Genomic DNA, 22114 nt, shown 5'->3' with positions numbered 1-22114 from the left:
GTTTGTTCGTCGGGTATTGTCTGGGGGGCATTTGTCTAGGTTGGATGTTAATAGGTTGACTGGGGAATTGATTAACTGGTTTATTATTGTCGACGGAATGATAGGGTTGTTGGAAAGAGGGTTGTGTTTGGGTTTCAGGATAGTATCTTGGTTGTGAATAAGGTGGTCGATAATTACTATTAAATCTGGACGTCGTTGCTCGGTTATTGTCATTTAGATTGCCATATAATTTTTCAAAGTTTTCAAATTCGTTCAGATAGGCCATTGGATCTTCCAGTGAGGCTGGATTTTTAAGATGCAAGTTATTTCTTAAGGTACCACTACAACCTGCTATAAAAGTACTAAGTGCAGTTTTATCATAATGGTTTATTTGGCACACTTTCTCCGCGTTAGTTATGTTAGGATTATTACTAATTTTCTGCGCTATACTACTTCTTAATAATTGAATTCGACTTCCAAAGTTCATCAATGGTTCGTTCCTAAATGGTTTAATTCTAGTGAGCTCTTGTACTAAACAGTCAATATTTCTACGATCAGCGAAACACTGAATCAGGGCTTCTTTCAATCTCGGCCAATCTGTTAACTCAGCACGATTACCTACTAATATTTCTGCTTTATCTATAAGTTTTTCTTGAACTGATTGGAATATGTGTTTAGATAATTGTGCATCATTAAATTGCCGATAATCATTAATAAGGTCTTCACACCTAATTAGAAATTTATTTAACGTGTTACTGTTACCGTCATACGGTTTAATATTATCAATTCTAGACTTTAAAAGATCCCAGTTCATCTCAGGCATATTTAAAGTTGAATTTGTTGATTTGAAAGAATTGGTGAATTGTTTATTAATATTCCGTTTAGTGTTAATATTATTTTTGTTATCTAATCCTATATTTGAAATTCCGTTAATTATTTCATAAATATCGCTCATGAAAATAATTTAAAATTAATTATTATAATAAGCAATTTAATCTCAATGAACAAAATTTATCTATATTTACCAAAATCCTTATACAGAGGGGTTTGGAAAGGTAAAAAGGAAAAGGCACTTACAGATTGTTCGTCGATTCGAGCACTCTGGTTTCCTGCTCCTTTTCTTGATTCCCTGCTCCTGTTGCCACAACTTCGAAAGTTTTTAAGTTCGTAATACGCACTTAAGGTGTAGAAACTCCAAGGTCCCGAATTTCACTTCCGGCACAATGCGAAACTGTTCACTTCCGAAACCCGTGCGTATCCTACTGACTGCGCCAATTATATATTAAAACTTCGAATTTGGATTTTTAAAAACAAAAATTACAATTACAATATATGTTTATTAAGCAACGTTAGAACAAAGAATGAATTATTAAAAGAAATGCAGTTTTTATTATCTTCCACGTTTCCGCGAAGTCATCACATTTATTATATGTTATCAGCTGTTACTTCATATGTAACTAGCAGATAACTGACTTTTTCACTACAAAATGCCATGTTATTGGCGTTTTTCCTACTAATATCGATGTCTGCAAGTTTGACGGTACATAATACGCAACTGGAAACTTTGTACGGGATCGAAATCCTTCTCATACTACTGGCTCATTCTCCTACACCCAAAGAAACGTAGAAAGTCTCCGGCAATGGTTCACAAATATTATCTTACATTTGTTAATATTATGTAATTTTAAATAAAAAGAAAAAATGAAATTTCATTCGAACACCTTATATACTTATCACTTATTACTTTACGTTTCACAATTTTCAATACAATTTTTAACAGATAAATAAATATAGATATCAATATGACGCAAGTCATTGCAAACATATTGTTTATTTCATATTTCATGTTAGTAAACGTGTTGCTGCTGCTGCTGCTGCTGCTAGTTGTATTGATCATGTTGAAGAGTTGTTGGCTTAATTTTCTTCAGTGGGCATGTTAATATTGTTTGAGGTAATGTGGAATGCTGTTGCTCAAATTCTTCATATGCCAAAATTATTTTCCAGTTAACCTGCGTTGTATCGTTGTTCGACGAATGAACATAACATAGGTTTTGGAGTTGTTTCATAACCTTACGTTTGTCTACATGAAAAATAATGTCTCTATTTAATTTGCTGATTTTGACAATAAATTCCTCAAGTCTACTTCTATACTATAATACAGATATAACTGAACTGAGTTATCTTATATGTTCTACTAAATCTAATGACCGACCAGATAGTCGCTGTCAGGAATGCCAATACCCCTATCTAGCCATTGATATATCTCCCTCCATTATCAACAAAACACGCACGTCACCTCGTAAAACGAAGATGCGCTATTGAATCATTTAAGAATTATATTGCACAAAATTATAATAAATATGAAATTTGAATACATTATTGATTTTTTTTCGACTACACCCTGTATCCCAGTTACCAGTTATGGAATGAAATTTACCTATAATCCGCAATATCATTGTTTCATTTGTACGAGGTCGTTAGCCTACTGTATCTGCAATACAATATTTCTTTATTGTTAATTATAATAAAATTAAAGAGAATGTAAAGTCATTGTAGTAACATAAAAATCTATGTTGTTCGAGAATTATATTCTCAAACTAATGAATGATCATTCGATTTTAGAATCGATGATCTTTCAAAAATGATTAATAAATTTACGACTACCTGATCTCAAAAAAAAAATGGGAGTGAGTTGTCAGTGCATTTAAAAATGAAAAGTCAAATTAATTTCTCTTGATGAATTAACATAGTTCTTTTATTCAATTTACGTTTCAAGTGTTATTTACTGTATTTGGGCGCAGGACAAGTTTTGTGTTTAACATTTTGTGTAGTGTAGTCATATTTTATTATAACTTTTTATCCTGAAAGTGTCTCAATTTATATCGACAGAAGTCAATAAGGCACCAACTACTGTAGCTTTACGACCTAAAGTAGTTGCTAAATAAAAGATTATTCATAGTGGCGTATGTCTTTTAGCCTTATACTAAAATACCGTTTTGTGCTACCAAAAATCAGCAACTGCTACAGTCTAAGTGCTGTACAGTTAACAAGTACGTGCAGCGCTCCTTACGCTTAGATATAAATAGGCGTGTGGGTAAAGTGGTTGAAGAACACGGTCATTTTCCAACCATCTTTGTGGTCCTTCGAGCCGGATAGCAAAAAAGGTATTTACAGAGCCTTTCTTCACACTATTCTTCGAGATTATATGCAATTGTCACAGAAAATTCAACTTCCTTCAAGATATTCAAGTTCCTGTGTCCCTAGACAGCAGTAACTTCCAGTATTCAAGGTAGGATCAAACCTTTAATCTTCCCAAGTGCATTGTGTGTTAAAAAAATCAATATATTGCTAGTTCATTTAATATTTCCAAATATTCGAACTCAATTTAGTATAATTTCAAGTTTCAATTGTAAAATTCCAATCTATTCTATTTCGTACAATTGCAAGTGAAATGTCTCTGGAAAATTTAAAAACACAGAGAAGATCTGTGAAATCTTCTATTACCAGAATGAATAACGGGATAACTTCCCAATCTACTGTTACAAATGAAACTGCATTTATGAATGAATGTATAAACAGACGCGACAAGCTTGAAAAGTATTTCTTACAATAAGAAAATATTCAAGGTCAAATTGAAATGCTTATTGAAAACTCTCAGGATGAATTATCAGATAACGAAGACATAGACTTAGTTGAGAAAAAATACTTCACAACTAATTCTGAACTATCTAGAATGATTGATGAATTGACATCGAATGATAATTCAAACTCTCAGAGTCAAACTAATAATAATTGTAATATCGACGTCAAGTTACCTGATATTTCCTTGCCTAAATTTAAGGGTCAGACGTCAGAGTGGCCTTCATTCATTCAACTCTTTGAAAATCTGATTATTTCTAACAATAGCTTAACAAATATCAAAAAATTGCTATATTTAAAAGCTTCCCTTTCTAACGAGCCCTTGCAATTGATAGACGATCTAGAACTTTGTGATGACAATTTTCAAATAGCTATAGATACTTTAAAACAAAGGTATGATGATCAAAGTGTTCTACTGTATAACTTAATTGATCAAATATACCAACAAAAACCTGTGAGCAAAACTTGCCCTACGCTTTTACGTGAAATAACGGTTAAAATGTATAAAATTATACAATCAATGTCAAAACTAAATTTAAATCCAAAACAGTTATTAGATTATATTCTTATTTTCTGGATAGATCAAAAACTAGATCTACCAACTCGTAAATTATTTGAACAAAGTAAAAAACAAGGTGAAATCCCGTCCCTTGAGAATTTTTTCGATTTTTTGAAACAACGTAGTGGTATTCTAGAGCGCACTCAAAATATTCAAGCTTCTACTTCTAATTCAAATGATACTAAACAAAAGTTTAGTCCCAAATATTCGAAAACAACTGCTCACGTGAATTCTATGATTCCTACAAACAGTCAATCAGACTGTTATTATTGTAAAAATGCTTCACATCGTATCTATACGTGTGAATCATTTAATAATTTGTCTATCAGTGATAAATATAAATTCATACATTCGAATAATCTCTGTAAAAACTGTCTAGGAGGTCGCCACATCACAAGGGATTGTAAATCTCTAAAATCTTGTTCAATATGTCAAATATATACTTATCTCCATTCTGACTCTTTCCGTGCAAATGATAATGCACATAATAATAATAATGGTTCTATTTCCCAAAACCGTTATAACAACTCACAATCTATTCACTCCAATGTACATACGACAAATGGTCAACATCCTCACACCAAATTGATAAATAATCGAAATAATAACTTTAATCGTCAAATTGACGAAAATTCACATTCTCACCAGGCTACTGATAATCGACAAAATCCTTCTAGACCACAGAAGAATTATGATAATGCTGAAACCAACGAAAACTCACAAGATAATAATTCTAACGTATCTGCTATACAAACACAATCCTTATCTGCTCTATCCACTGAATGCCACGTGCTTCTAGCTACGGCTAAAATAATTATGTATGACTCTCACAATAACCCATTTAAAACTACTATTCTGCTAGACAACGGTTCCCAAAACTCATTTGTTTCACAAGAACTAGTAAATAAACTACATTTGAAAACGTTTGAAAAAACACTGCAAATTTCCGGCATATCACAAACAGTATCAACCACAAATAAAATGGTTCATTTAAAATTCTTTCCACATTCCAATCCAATCAAACACTTTGAAATACTTTGTGCAGTATTGCCAAAAATTACTTGCAAATTACCACAAGTGAAAATTAACGTAAGCCAGCTACGTCTGCCTACTGATATTATTCTAGCCAATCCAGAATTTAACATACCATCGGATTCACATTCTAGTTGGGGCCGATTTATATTACAAACTTCTTACACCAGGTATCATAGATCTCGGTAAAAAATTACCTAGTTTACAAAATACTAGCTTAGGCTGGATAATTGCTGAAACTATTCCAAACAGTGCTTCTTTTAATTCCGTGAATATTCAAAATAATGATTCCGTGTTTACAAGCTGTAATCATATTTCTATATCGAACAAAGACCTAAGTTCATCTCTTTCTAAATTTTGGGAACAGGAGGAAATTCCTTCTAAGAGTATTCTCTCGTCTGACGACGAACTAGCGGAAACTATTTTTCAAAATTCTACACAAATTCTGGAAAACGGCAGGTTCCAAGTCAATTTCCCGTTGAAATCTGAAAAAGAACACCATAAACTCGGTGAATCATTTCTGATCGCTAAAAGGCGATTTCTCTCGCTCGAAAATAGAATCCATAAAAATCCAGAATTATTTTCTGAATATAGTAAATTTATTTCTGAATATGTAAACTTGGGACATGCAAAATATGTCACTTTTAACCTCACTAATTCAAAAAACGAAATAAAATATTTTATCCCACACTTATGCGTAATTCGTGAACAAAGTATATCTACAAAACTTCGTGTTGTCTTTGATTCTAGTTGCCCTACCTCAACAGGTGTTTCTTTAAATGATATAACTTGGAGCGGGTACCAGGTGCAACCAGATCTATTCGATATTCTTTGCCGTTTCAGGCTAAATAAGTTTGCGATAACTTCTGACGTACAAAAAATGTTTCGTCAAATTTCTATAAACACAGAACATCGTTTTTTACAAAATATATTATGGCGAGAAAATCCTCAACAACCCCTGCAGTGCATTGAGTTATCAACTCTAACTTATGGTTGCAATTTCTCTCCGTTTGTAGCGACAAGAGTATTGCAAGAGATTGCAAATAATAATAGTTCCAATTTCTCTTTAGCGGCAAACGCCCTCATATCCGAAACTTACATGGATGATATAATTTCAGGTACAAATTCTGAACATGAATTGATAAAATTAATTCAAGAATTAAAAATTGTATTAGGAAATCACGGGTTCAATTTACATAAGTGGGCCTCAAATAACTCAAACGTTCTCGCTGAAATTTCTGATTCAAACAATTCTTCCTTCTTACAAAATCCTGAAAAATGCATTAGTCTTGATTTAGAAAATTCTCAAAATAAAGTTCTAGGCCTAAATTGGATCCCAGCTTCTGATAATTTGAACATTTCTGTCCCCACTACCTTTTCAATATTCCCCGCAACCAAGAGAAAAATTCTCTCAACCATATCGCGATGTTTCGATCCTCTTGGACTTTATAATCCCATAATATTGTCTGGAAAACCTTTGGTCAAACAATTATGGCAAGCTAAACTTGACTGGGACACAGAGATATCAGATCCAGTCATACTGGAAAAATGGCATACATTCGTAAGCAATCTTCCTAAGCTATTTCAATTAACTATTCCAAGATTCATTTTTTTGGACAAATCTATCAATCTCATCGAAATGCATGGTTTCTCAGACACGAGTCTGAAAGCTTTTGGCGCATGCGTGTATTTACGAACCATTTATTCTGACAATTCTGTTTCCTGTAATTTAATTTCGGCAAAATCGCGTGTATCCCCCGTTTCTACCACAATTACACTTCCTCGGCTAGAATTATCAGCCATGCTCCTACTGTCTAATTTAGTGGACAAAATTTATAAAAACTTTCAAACAAAGATTAATATTATTTCTGTAAATCTCTGGTCCGACAGCCAGATCGCTTTATGCTGGCGCAATGGTGAACCCAGCCGCTGGACAGTATTTGTAGGCAACAGAGTTGCTAAAATTCAAGCCATAACTAAAGATCATTCATGGAGGTATGTAAATACTATCGATAATCCCGCTGATTTGGTGTCACGTGGCACTAGCGCAAATAATTTAATTTCTAATAAACTTTGGTGGCATGGACCAAAATTTCTATCAAATCCCACTCTCGATTTATCAAAATTTGATAATTTTGCATACCCAAACCTTCATCTTTCTGACATTCCCGAAACAAAAACTGTCGTCATGACTACCCCAACAGAAGAAAATTTTCTTTTAACTTTATTTTCTAAATTTTCCTGTTATAAGAAGTTGCAAAGAACAATGGCGTTCGTACATAGGTTCATCAGAAATTGTAAGAATTCGAACAAATTTTCTGGTCCTTTGACAGTATCCGAATTGAGCAAATCTGAAATCTTTATAATCAAGACCCTACAACAAACTAAATTTCAAAAGGAAATTAATGAGATTAAACATAATAAAATTTTATCTGATAAGCAAATAAATAAGCTGAAACCTTTTTTAGACGATAAAGGAATGCTTCGAGTCGGTGGACGTCTTGCTAACGCTGACCTTTCTTTTAACCAAAAATATCCATTACTTCTGCCGTCAAAAAATATAACTGTCAACTTAATGATTAAAGCTGAACATGAAAGGCTTGGACACGCTGGAGCTCAAACAGTGTTGTACAATTTTCGACTAAATTTCTGGCCATTAAATGGTTTAAAAATTACCAAAAAGCTTATTCAAAGCTGTCATAAGTGTTTTCGTTTTTCAACTAAGCCATATACACAAATTATGGCAGACCTTCCACGAGATAGAGTCATCCCTGCTCGACCGTTTCAAAAAACAGGACTGGACTTTGGTGGGCCATTTCTCATAAAATCTTCCAAATTACGAAAAGCTCCCTTGGTGAAATGCTATATTGCGCTTTTCGTATGTTTTGTCACTAAAGCTATTCACATTGAAGCTGTTACTTCTTTATCAACTGAAGCCTTTATCTTGACCCTAAAACGGTTCATTTCCCGTCGTGGCAAACCTGCCAAAATTTATTCCGACAACGCCACTAATTTTCAGGGCGCTGATAACACTTTTAGAGATTCAAAATAATATTGATTCTATTCAAAATTTTTTATCGCATTCCAAAATTGAATGGAAATTCATACCTTCTAGAGCGCCACATTTTGGAGGAATATGGGAAAGCGGAATAAAAAGCTCGAAAAAGCTCATGTCAAAAATTCTTGGAGACTCCAAATTAGCATATGAAGAGTTCTCTACAATTCTAGCCCAAATAGAGGCAATTTTAAATAGCAGACATATATCACCATTATCTAATGACCCTTCTGACTTGGAATGTTTGACCCCAGGTCATTTTCTTATCGGCGCTAGCCTAACTTCCTTTCCTGAAAAAGATAATACCACCATCCCTGAAAATCGGCTGTCACTATGGCAACAATGTACAAAGTTACAACAACAATTCTGGCGCCGCTGGTCGACTGAATACTTGAATCAATTAGAAAATCGACCAAAGTCTTTCCCTAATCTGAAAGTTGATTCTTTAGCTCTTCTTAAAGAGGATATGCTACCCCCTCTACAGTGGTCTACAGGAAGAATCATCGAAACGATGCCGGGGCCTGATGGGAATGTGAGGATAGTAAAAGATAAAACAGCAACTGGTATATACTCCAGAGCCATCTCTAAAATAGTCCCTTTTCCTGAGTCTGATGAGTCCCTTCTCGGTGAAAAGTGACTGATATTCAACATAGGCTTGTAAGTTATATGAACCACCTTGTTGTTTACATTTTTTTAGTAGTTACATTGGTTACTAGAATGTAGTTTCCAATAGGAATCGTTAATTTTTCTTGATATCATAAAATGCATTGAATTTCCTTTCTCGATTTTTAATTTTTACCGTGCGATATTGACATGCTGACAAACATTTTAATACTATTTCCCATTTATCGAGCATTTTGAAACTTTTCAAGTTTCAAGGGGCCCAATATGTTCGAGAATTATATTCTCAAACCAATGAATGATCATTCGATTTTAGAATCGATGATCTTTCAAAAATGATTAATAAATTTACGACTACCTGATCTCAAAAAAAAAATGGGAGTGAGTTGTCAGTGCATTTAAAAATGAAAAGTCAAATTAATTTCTCTTGATGAATTAACATAGTTCTTTTATTCAATTTACGTTTCAAGTGTTATTTACTGTATTTGGGCGCAGGACAAGTTTTGTGTTTAACATTTTGTGTAGTGTAGTCATATTTTATTATAACTTTTTATCCTGAAAGTGTCTCAATTTATATCGACAGAAGTCAATAAGGCACCAACTACTGTAGCTTTACGACCTAAAGTAGTTGCTAAATAAAAGATTATTCATAGTGGCGTATGTCTTTTAGCCTTATACTAAAATACCGTTTTGTGCTACCAAAAATCAGCAACTGCTACAGTCTAAGTGCTGTACAGTTAACAAGTACGTGCAGCGCTCCTCACGCTTAGATATAAATAGGCGTGTGGGTAAAGTGGTTAAAGAACACGGTCATTTTCCAACCATATGTAAAATAAATTAACTAAAATTTTTAAAAATATATTTTGTGATTTCAAAAATATAAAGTGGCGCAGTCAGTAGGATACTGAAGGGGATTATATAGTTAATATCTCTTTGGTATCAACCATTACTTCGGTGATAAGAAGAATCTACGTAACAAGAAAGAAGAAAATAGTGATTAAGAAGAAATGGAGATAACCACAATTCTGTAAGTTGCTCATTCCTTGTAATTTATGTCATTCTCCTCATCTATTGCATTATATATAGAAGAAAATCGCCTTAGTGTGAATAGTTTTAATATAAGTAATATAGAAAACAATGTATCTTTTGATCTATAAAAGGAATTCAGTAATTTGTCAATTGAAGATTCAATTAATAATTCCTTCATATCGAATACAAATGATATAAAAATGTCAATTCCGAACTTTGATACTAAACTTTTGGATATTGTTCCAAGATTCAATGGGAATCCTTTGGAACTATATTCTTTCATAGATATTAGTAATTCTGTTAATTCTACTTGTGTTCAAAATATAAGTCTTATTTGTGGAATTTATTCAAAATTAGTAGGTGATGCAAAAAAAGTAAATAGTGTTTGTATTGATAAAAGTTAAATCTGTTAAAGAATCATTAGTTGCACATTTTGGCGATCAATGTGATGAAAATGGCCAACTTTTTGATTTAGATCCATTAAGACAAGGTAATTCCGAAAATCCTGACATTTTTACATCAGGGTTATGTCAAATTTAAGCCAATTGTCTAACTATGTCGATCTTCACGAAAATGGAGAGAGTAGAATAAAAAAGATTTTTTACGATACGCTCTGAACATATTTTTGTACGGGTTAAAAGAACCATTAGGTTCAACTATTCGTGCTATGAAACCTAATACAATAGCCGTAGCCAGACAACAAATAATTTAAGAAAATAATGTAAGATATCTATTAAGAAAAAACCTCGATAATTCTAAGACTAGACCTGTACATAGACAAAAACATTAACTCTTCGAATCCCCAGTTGAACATACCACCGCAAAATTACCAAAATCCTAACCATTTTCCACGTGGCCCAATCAATATACAATCACCACATCAGGTTTTTCATTAATCACAAAGTTTTTTCGATGTCCTTATCTGTTACGACACACTAAAACAACTAGGTGTCGAACTAGATCTCAAAAACTTAATCGTCAAAACAACTAAAGCTCACCTTCTCCTTTCACATTACGAAAGTATAAGAAAATAACTATTTTTCACTAGAATAGAACCTAATTCTATCGAATCTGCAAAAATTCCTGTAGCTATTCATAATGTTATTGTTGGCATACCGTCAACCAAATTATCCAATTGTATCTTACAGATATCCTTTCATCCATAAATCCCAGGTTGAAAAACAAATATGCTATGTTAGAAAAAGGCATCATCTGTTCAAGCAACTCTCCTTGGAGTATCCCAATTTGGATAGTTAACAAAAAACCTAACGCTTTTGGTAAAAAGAAATAGCGCATTGTAGTGGACTATCGTAAACTTAATGAAAAAACCATAGAAGATCGTTACCCTATTCCCAACATAACTGACATTCTCGACAAACTTGGCCGATGTTAATTCTTCTCAACTCTCGATTTAGCTAGTAGATTTCATCAGATAGATATGCATCCGGATGTTATGAAGAAAACAGCTTTCAGTGTTGAGAACGTTCATTATGAATACATTCGTATGCCATTTGGAATAAAGAACGGACGTTCAACCTTCCAAAGGGTAATGGATAAACAAAATGATGATGAAAAAGAAAACATCAGTGATGAAGAGTTACTTCTTATTGTAATTAAAAATGTTTTGATCTTATGCGTCGTCTAAAAAATGTTGTGTACGCCGTGGGTGAAATACTACTTTGTTGGACTCATCTTTTGCTGTTTAGATGTTTCCAGGCTCGTCCAACAAAGTAGCACTTTCAGTCTTTGGCATACAAATAACTATGTAGCAATTGTAGAACACTACCTACTTGGACACACATACCATAGTTAGTAGTAATTCCCAATTAAGCCACCTTCTATGCGTTGTTTGTTCCAGTTATCCATGGGAAAATATTCCTTAAACCTAGAGCAACGCTCTTCACTTATGATTAGATACAGAATTTTATGCAAATAGAAACCATCAATATTCATTTCGTCATGTTAATCTTTGGAAAACGTTGAGAGAAATTTAGGCACATTTTCAACCAATAGGTACAAAACCTGGTCTACATGGACGATATAATTCTTTTCTCTGCATCCCTTCAGGAGCACATCGTCATTTTAAAGAAAATCTTTGAAAAATTAAGAGAGAGTAACTTAAAGAATCAGCTAAATAAATTAGAGTTTTTAAAAAAAGGAGTTGCATTCCTTGGTCACGCCAGACGGGATAAAACCAAACCCGCAAAAGATTCAAGCTATCCAAAATTACCAGATTCCGAAAACGGTTCGCGAAATAAAATCATTTCTAGGATTGCTAGGATATTATTGCAAATTTATTAATAACTCCGCGAGAATAATTAAGCCTTTCACGCTGTGTTTGAAAAAGGGCGCTAAAATAAATATGAATGATCCACTTTACATTAAAACTTTCGAAGATTGTAAGCTTTACTAACTAACCAACCAATTTTAGCCTACCTCGATTTCACTTTATCATAACTACAGACGCTAGTAATTTTGTTATCTGTGCAATTATATCTCAAGGCCCTATTGGTCAAGATAAACCAATTTCATATGCCTCACGCACACTTAATTATGCAGAAACATCCTATTCTACAATAGGAAAAGTACGTTTGGCAATAGTATACAAAATATTTTAGACCCTACATTTTTGGTAGAAAATTCAATATTGTTACAGATCATAAACCCCTACAGTGGTTAATGTCTCTAAATGAGCCAAACTCGCGATTAGTACCTACGTTGTAGATTAAAATTGAAGGAATTTGATTACGACATTGTATACAAACGATGTAAACCAAATAGTAACGCGGACGCTTTAAGTAGAGTAGAAATTTACCCTGTAGATTCAACACCATTTCTCGAATAGATGAAAGAATTCAACAAAATCCTTAACCACACCCTCAATCCAGAGAATTCTTCCATAATTGCCCTGACATATAACCTGACAACGAAACAGTAGACACAAATAAAGAAGACTCAATCGTAGGAATACATATTACCGACAGACCTCCTAATAATTTTGTCAACCAAATTATTATTATAAAAGTAGATAAAAATCCTCGTCAAGAAATAAAAAAGCTTTTCGATTAGACTGTCCAAACTAGATGGCAACTATATGTTACCAACGAATCCTTTCAATCTCAAATGATAACATTCCTCAAACAATATGGATTTCCAAAGAAACAATACGTATTTTACTCTTAAAATGTCGACAATGAAGCTCTTTATAAAAATATGTGTAGATTCATACCAGAAATATTTAAAAATTCTGCCTTCAAGTTACTCAAATCAAACATCCTTCTATTTGATGTCCTTAATGAAAATATGCAGCTTAACCTAATAAAAAACTGTCATGAAGGTATAACAAACCACAGAGGTATAAATGTAATTCAGGAATTGAAAAAAAAAATTTTGGCCCAAAATAAATGAAGATGTAAAAAATTTTATAAATAATTGTAGCATATGTCAACAAGCGAAATATGAAAGACGTCCCCCTTTAATAAAATTGCAGTTAACTCCAACACCCATTAAACCATTCGAAACTGTGCATATAGATGCTTTTAAATTTGATAATACTATGGCATTAACAATTTGCCACAGTTTTTCCAAATTCGCTTACATCATTCCATCACTTTCAGCTATTCACGTGTACCAATCTTTATTAAAAGTCGTTTCCCGTTTTAAAACACCCGAAAATATAATCTCGGATAAAAGGGAACCGAGTTCTGCCAGAAAATGATCAAAGAATTTGCCAAATTATATAATATCAATTGGCGCTACACTCTCTCATTCAATCCAAATAGTAATTCAATTGTCGAAAGGTTTCATTTTACACTCCTAGAACATATGAGAACTCTTTCAAATACTAGACCAAAACATATCCCTTTCAAAAAACTGAGTCATTCAATTATAGGATATAATAATTTTATACACTCCGTGACAAAACAAAAACCAACAGATCTCAATTTTGGACATCTAGAACTTAAAGATCCTTTTATTATAAACTCCGACGAACAACTTATAAATCATCAACTCAATGAGCATAAGGAAACAATGAAAATACTATATGACAATTTACATAAAAGCTTACTCGAAAACATATAAACAAGTAAACCTTCTTACAAACCGGAGCATGTTCTGGAATCAGAAAGTTACAACTCCTCAAAATAGCTACCACAAACTTTTTTTTAGACCTCCATGGAATCTGACTAACGTTATTTTACAGGATGACGATCCTCCCATTGACAATGATTCAGAAAATTCAAGTGCACAATCTTAAAGACAACCCCGGTATTCTGCCTTACAAATTAGGAAATGCTAAAGTTAAAACTGCTACACACGCCTTTCTCCACTAAATTCCAATAAAACCTATCCAAAACCAAATAGACTCACTAACTTCCTCTTTTCGACAATTAAGAATTGTAATTGAAAACTCCACAGCTCCCAATAGACTTGCACTTTTACAATGTACAAACACTTACATCTTGAATTTGATAACATGAATAAAAAAATGTTCTAAATTTTTCCTAGCAAATTATCCAAAGGAGCATTAATCAATCCTCTAGAATCTCTCGTAAAAATCATATCAGGAAACCTAGACGAACAAAACGCAATAGAAATCAACAACAATATTTCTCAATTAGAAAATAGCCAAAATAAAATTATAAGAAAGCTCAATAATCACATTTCATTAAACCAAAAATCTATGAATGTTCTAAATGATACTCAACATTGAATAAAAACCAAATATCAAATTTCAATAAAATAAGAGAAACACAAACAATATTAAACGAATCTAGAAGTAACGTTGATAATATTTAGAAATAAGAGATATTATAGATCAGCTAAAATTTAATTTAGACATAATTTTAAGATTTTTAACAGATATCGAAAACTCAATAGGTTTTTCTTTATTAAATGCCGTACAACCCAGCACCCAGCACAGAACATCTCTATATATGGCCTTAGTAGTACCATATAATAATCTTAATCTTTTGCAGTATCTACATATTTAGGAAGAAACGCTTGATATTAAGTTTGTGTAGAAGAAAAGAAACTCCCAAGAGCCCCGACATCACTGAAGTTGCTCCACCGCCCTTACGCCCTTGAGTTCCAGTTGAGGAAGGAGGAGTTATGGAATGAAATTTACATATAATCCGTAATATCATTGTTTTATTTGTACGAGGTCGTTAGTCTGCTGTGTCAGCAATACGATATTTATTTATTGTTAATTATAATAAAATTAAAGAGAATGACTTTCGACTACATACTGTTTCCCAGTCACCCGCGCCATCTCTCCGACTGCACCCCGTATAATGTCTATGACCGCAGCAGCGACGTCACACGATAAGGTCACTACGACGATAAGCTCTTCCATATCACGCCCGCCTACCTCAACGCCCAGCGCCACCAGTGACAAAAATTGGAAGGGGTGTTCCGGTATAGTGACTTTTCCGTCAAACTGTACTATCAATAAAAAAACCCAAGCTATTGGATAATGAACATATGATAAGTAATTTATCAATTCAAATATCAAGATTCTGTCTGGTAATATTTTGTTGAAACCTGTTTGTTAAAAGAGTTTAAAGTTGGTGTTTAACCATCTGGTTCCCGACATATTTCAATATAAATCTCTCTTCCTCTTTTCTTTTTGGTTTATATATGGATTGGATTCTCTTGGCTTCATTAAAACAAGTGGATTTCAACGACTAATATGAAATAACAGTTTAATTATTTTATATTAATATATAATCTCACCATGTCAAACAGTGGCATGGAACAGCAAACTAGAATGGCTCCAACTGTGCCAACTAATACTGCTTCCCAACCTAAAAAAATTAAATATTCAGAGAAAATAAAAGGCTATAATAATGGAGTTTGAAGATAATTGACTCAGTGACTAACCGATATCATTTTATCATTAACACTTCTATTTAAAATTATTAGTCACTAATTAATTTATCAATTTACTTCTGCTCACAGGTCGCTCTTATTGACAATTTATAAGTGGCTGAGCATTGTAGTACGAGAGCTTTCCTCTGCCCCTATTTGCAATTCGAACATGAGAAATATTTAGTATGTTGTAAACGACTATTTTACCGAAATTATATGAAACAAAAATAGGAACCTATGAAAAAAAAAACAGGAACATCAGAAACCAAACATTGAACTTGAGAGAACTAAATGAGGATGAATACTTTGATACCCCTTTTGTAAGACAATTGACTACATACCAGAAAAAATAACGGACATCAACAAGAAATTCAAAACCAAAAGTCAAATCTTGAGCAATCCAATAATTCGAAGAATATATCAGGAATAACATTAATGAAACGATAACCCCGGGCTTAGATTAAATATAATATAATAATATATAGAAATATAACAAATTAACTCCGGAAAGCCACACTAGAGTTTGGGAAAGTCTATGAATGATTTAAAATCAAATCTCGAAGTTATTCGAGAAATTGATGCTTATAAGAATTAACCATATAATCTCACTTATGTCCATTCCATCTATTTTGATTTCATGATAAACATTCTATCATAGATCAATTCTATCGTGCGATAAATGAATAGATGAACCATTAGAAGAAAATGTAATTTCCTCAGCTGAAATTGATAGTGAAAATGGAAAGGGAGTACTCGGAGCTTCAATCAATAAACGTAGGGGTTACCCCCAGGGCATTAATGTTTGGCTAGGTTAGGTGTTAGGTGCTTTATCCCCAATTCACGGGTGATATCTCGAAGCAATGAAACATTGCTACATTCGCTGAAGACAGTAGGAGAAGATATAAACGAAACAGTCAACCTTCAAAATATGGTTAATGACATTGAACACTGATCTGAAGACCGTATAAAAGTTAATCAACACATATCAACCCATATTAACCTCACTAACGAAATAATATCTACATTCTTAGAGAAGGTATGTGTACCTTGATATAGGAAGCATCCAGCGGTTATCGAGACCAAAGACCCAAGTATTCCATTTATGATATCAATAGTGTTAATTTTTCCATTTAGCCTTATCATGGTATAAACTATGCTGGTCGTTCCTCCACCAAAGCTCGAAATCATTGTCATTACAGCTGCCCTGGCGGCATATTCCCATTTTCGATCACTTAACTGGAATTGGAAGTAAATAATGAAATTCTAGAAATTTCTTCTCACTTCTAAAAAATTTCTCCATAATTCACACAGATATTTTCGCTATTTTAGAGCTTCAATTTAATTATTATCTTCACAAGGTATTCAGGCCACTCTATTTATATTGAACACGCTGTTTACACTACCCACCAAGTTATAGTCTTCAGAAACTGAAAGTTAACAGTTTAACCACCAGTTTCTGCGAAAGAGAATAGACAAAGTGGACGGCCTTTATCACCTTTATCAAGTTAGTTTCAAATAATGGGGTGAAGCTTAATTTCTTTTTCAACACGCTTATATTAGCTTCACCTGTATGTGGGTTCATTTCTTTTTAACTTTCCATTAGACTAAAAACAAGCTTAGTTTATAAAAATTTCGTTATTCTTACCTCTGATCTCCGTGTTTGAAATTGAGAACTTCGACAATCTTATTAACTACACCGTTACGGGTCTATATAAATTTCGAGATGTAGGTATATAACCAGCAAAGCCATTATATGAGGGTTGTATCAATTGAATTCATATAGTTAAAAAACCACGCTTTCATAGCACATGAAACCGAAAAGCGAGAAATAGATATAATTCTGTAAAAAGTAGAAAACACGTTTTTACGCACATTAAGCTAAAGAGTTGAAAATAATTTTTAAAGCAAGCCTGAAACGATATTGAATGAGAAATACTAGTACTATACGGGAAAACTTGGAGGGCGCGTTGCTCCATACTTTTTTTCACAACAATACATTTATTTTTTATTCATTACTATTCAAAGCTTAAATTTAAAATTATTTAAAATTTTTCATAGTGTTTCATATTATTTTAAAAATATATTCATTTAATTCCATTTTTATTCGTTGAAGCCATATACTCTTCAAAAAAATAATTCTTTTGTGCCTGTGCTATTAACAAATTAATATAATCATCGACCACTTCAGCACTAATCGCTCTCGACTTTTTCCTCTCATTTCCTTCAGATCCAATAATTTTTTAACCTCAGAACATAACTGGAAACCCTTATAATTTTCATAAATAAATAAAGATTAGTACCCTAAGGATTATTTTTCATAGTGCTAGTATAAGACTATTTCATGAATTTCAATATCAATAAACTTCTCTCTCATATTCCATGCAGATTCATAAGTGTAATTCCTGTACATAACGTATCGGTCAGCGGTCTTGCTCTTACTGTTACCTACGAAAGTCGACCATTTATTCGATTCACTCCCGATCCACGCCAAGGTGATTTTCAAATTGCTCCAACAAAATAATTAATAGAATTCCCAATCTAGGGAGGCTTATATTGTTCAATAGGGCCACTCGGAATTTTGCACACAGGAGATTAGAAATCACACAGGTTCTACTAACACACTTAACGTATAAACACGCACCATAACATTTATTTAAAGAATCATAGAGCCCATGTAATTCTATTTTACTGAATTGCTTAGCATCACAGGTATTTTTTAATTATTCACGAGCAATTGCTTCATAAATTGCAACCACTTTTTTGCCAACTCCGCTGAAATTCTTTGGCATAAGGGGCCATAGCACTTGCATGCTCCTTATTTTGGCTTGGCTCTCCATAAACTTTCCCTTGTTTTTGCTGATGTGAGCAAATCATCGACAAAAAAGTCGTCTACAATGATATCTTAAAACTGATCGTCATTCAAACTTATTCATGTTGTTTGTAGATCACCTACTGGCATCAAACACAATACGACATTTTGTAATTCTGCTGTCAGCCTTCCGATAAGCATCTTCTTCATTTTCCCAAGTTCTTTTGGAGAATACTGGGCGACTTAATGAATATTTGCAAAAGTGAGTGGTATCTTCTTTTTTCAGGAGTGTGCCATTCGCATCCTTATTGTTGCTCAATCAGAAAAAACACCTTGGTTAATGGATTGCTAGATTAAAAACGAATTGATATTCCTGTTGGCGAAAGAAAGATATCATGTAATGTAAATATGGCTTTACAGGTTAGATAAGGATCCACTCCTGGGAGCTGTAAGACCTTGAAGTTGGTGGAGTGGCTCAGTAACTTTCTCTCTTCTTGTGTCGTCTTGACGGACTGGTGGAGAGGAGTGAAGCTAAGAAACATCTTAAAAATCCAAAGCAAAAATGTTGTACGCTGATGCAATGACAATTTGTTGTCATTGCTTGCTTGGTTAGATAAGGATAAGTTTTAGTGAATGATGTTTAATATTGATTGGTAAATTTATGGATAACATTAAATTTCAATAGGTTGGGTTTGTTATAAATGTAGTTGAATATTCAGTGGCTAGATATAAATGAAAATAATTTTTATAGGTTAAGTCTTTATAAGTGAAGTTGAAATTTATAGGTTAGGTGAGGTTAGTTGATTGTTAATGGCGTTCAATTTTCATAGAATTTGTGTCTTCAAAATCTAAAAGATATGCATAAATTACACCAAGGTTATTTAAATCAGTTCTTATTAATGCATTGATTATTTTGGGCAATATATGTTGCTTCTAAAAATAAACGTTTTTTGTAGTTTTTTTCAGTTGTCAAAACTTTGGCAGATTCATAATTCATATTGTGTCCTTCGTGATAGACATGAGTCGCTAATGAACATCTATCAGGATATAATCTGCTATAACTCTTGTGAGAAGTTATCCGACTGATCAGTGAACTTTTCAACTGACCAATGTACTTTTTGTTACAATTTAAACAAGGTTTTCATATACCATGTTAGATCGAATAAGATCATTATTTTTGATTTTGACAAGAGTTCATAAGGTTTTTTTAAGTTTTTTTAGTCGTCTCATCGCTCAATAATTTCATCATTTCATTATTATAATCTCCTAATTTCATGATAGCAGTGTTATTAGATTTATCTGCCTCAAAAATTTTCAGATTTCTATTTTCATTGATGGATTCTTTAGCTTTAGTTACATTTTGAGGTATCATAATGCTGCGTTGTTTGTTTTCCAATTTAAAATGTGTGATAATATTACAAGTATCAGATCTTATTTTCTTTTGAATTCCGTTATTTAGATGGTTGGTGTTGCATTTAATATTACATAAGATATTTGTATATAGAGCAGACGTCTCAGTATTTAGAAAATAGACTAAGAGATCCTCAATACGATAAAAAAATAGAACTGCATTAACGAACCAAGAAATATTAAAAAACATAGAATCAAAAATACTCAAACATTGCCGTGTGTTGATTCGCTTGAACTGCTGTCATTGTCTTGACTATTCTCGAGGTCTTCATCGCAGTTGCCGCATTTCGAGAATATAATCTCAAACTGTGTAGAATCGTCTTTCTTCAAAGTGTCACCGAAATGCACATCTCGACTTATCTTTATGCCATTTGTCTTGATGTCGAGAAGGCGATAAGCTTTCGATTCTTCGGAGTAGCCGACGAAAATTAATTTCTCGGCTTTGTCATCTAACTTTTTTCGCTGCTGATCGTCGATGTGTCTGTAAGCTACGCAGCCAAAAATGTGTAGATGCTTTAAGTCTGGTTTGATGCCGTACCATAATTCAAATGGTGTTTTACCTGTCGCTCGCGTAGGCGATCTGTTTTGCAAATAACATGCAGTGTGAATTGCCTCACCCCAAAACTGTTTGCCTATCTGAGCGTCCGAAAGCATACATCTTGTAGCGTCTGTCAAATACCTGTTTTTTCTTTCTGCGACGCCGTTTTGCGGCGGCGAATAGTGCGCGGTGTACTGAATGCGAATCCCTTCCTTTTGCAGATATCCGCGTAAATCATTATTTACGTATTCACGGCCTCGATCTGATCTGATCATCTTGACGGTCTTGTTGAACTGAGTTTTCCCCATCTGCACAAACTGCTTGATGAATTTCGTAGCTTCAATCTTATGCTCTAAAAGATACAAGTGCGTGTATCTCGAAAAATCATCGATGATGGTTAAAACATACTTTTTACGACCGACCGTGAGCTCCGGCATTGAGCAGACGTCTGTGTGAATTAAATCGAGTGGAGCCTTTGTCTTGCTAAATGACTGTTTTGGAAATGCTAAGCGAGGCATCTTGCCCTTCAAACAGCACTCGCAGATTTCCCGCATACCGCAATCGACTACCTGGATGCCGGTAGCAAGACCCTTCGCTGCCATCTCCTTTATAGCATCTGGATTTCGATGCCCGAGACGTCGGTGCCAAACTTGTTGGCAGCTTTCGGTGTGTCCTTCACTGATTTTTTCTTTTACGACTTGATTGGCCGTACAGGCCCTTTGCGCTGTCTTTATCTCGTAGAGATCTGAATTTGAGGGGGCGCGTGCGACTGCTTTCACCTTTCCATCTTTTACGATGCTGCAGCTATCCTTTTTAAAAATAATTTCGTAGCCGTCGTTGGTCATTTTCCGAACCGACAATAAATTTGTCCCCAAACCGGGAACGAGCAGCACGTCGTTTATTTGCAGTTGTGAAAATTTTTCGCCGTCGGCCGAACACTTTATGGCCCCAGACCCCTTGCCTTCGATTGCCGCTCTCGTCTCGTCTGCGAGGCAGACAAATCCCTTTTTACTGGGGTCTATCTTGTCGAAAAATTCTCGAGTCTGCACCATGTGGCTCGTTGCGCCTGAGTCCACAATCGTCCTGCCATCGTGCGAAAAATTCACTTTACTTTAGTTCACTTCAGTGTTTAACTTTAAATTGTCCTATACTGCGTTACTTAACTTTATGAGCACTTTTATTTATTTACTTTATTGTATTATTGGGCTAGGGCCATAAACCTGTTGTTAAATGTTAATAAACAATAAGTATTATTAGATTGACTTTATTAATAATACATAAATGAAGAACAATAGTACATGAATAAAAGTATGCACGTAACGCAGTATATAAAATGCACTTGAAAAAGTCTTTCGTTTAATTATAAATGAATGGACTGTAAAAAACACTTTTGTATAAACACTGATAACTGGATGTGAACTGCTGAATGCGACTGGCTGTCGCGTGGGCTGGTGGCGGACTGACCGTGGTGGGTCATCCTTCGGGGCTCTTCAGACGGAAGGGGAAGAGCAATAAAATTTGGCTCTCTTGGTTTCCCGTCTACCTGGCATTTTCAATTCGCACAGGCACAAT

At 33.8% G+C, this 22114-nt stretch overlaps 1 protein-coding gene across 1 annotated transcript in view; it reads right to left on the bottom strand.

Moving 5' to 3' along the window:
• The window catches only part of LOC130450039 (putative ammonium transporter 2), a 152431-nt gene that overhangs the window by 95500 nt on the left and 34817 nt on the right, over window positions 1-22114 (bottom strand). The window contains exons 6-7 of the mRNA XM_056788201.1: window positions 16832-17021; window positions 15651-15721 (exon numbers count right to left, since the gene is read on the bottom strand). Of these exons, the coding sequence (XP_056644179.1) occupies window positions 15651-15721; window positions 16832-17021 (261 nt within the window). The remainder of the gene's footprint in view (window positions 1-15650; window positions 15722-16831; window positions 17022-22114) is intronic.

The sequence above is a fragment of the Diorhabda sublineata genome, chromosome 11, assembly GCF_026230105.1.
Source record: "Diorhabda sublineata isolate icDioSubl1.1 chromosome 11, icDioSubl1.1, whole genome shotgun sequence".
NCBI classification, from domain to species: domain Eukaryota; kingdom Metazoa; phylum Arthropoda; class Insecta; order Coleoptera; family Chrysomelidae; genus Diorhabda; species Diorhabda sublineata.
This window is presented reverse-complemented; position numbering and strand designations above follow the sequence as displayed.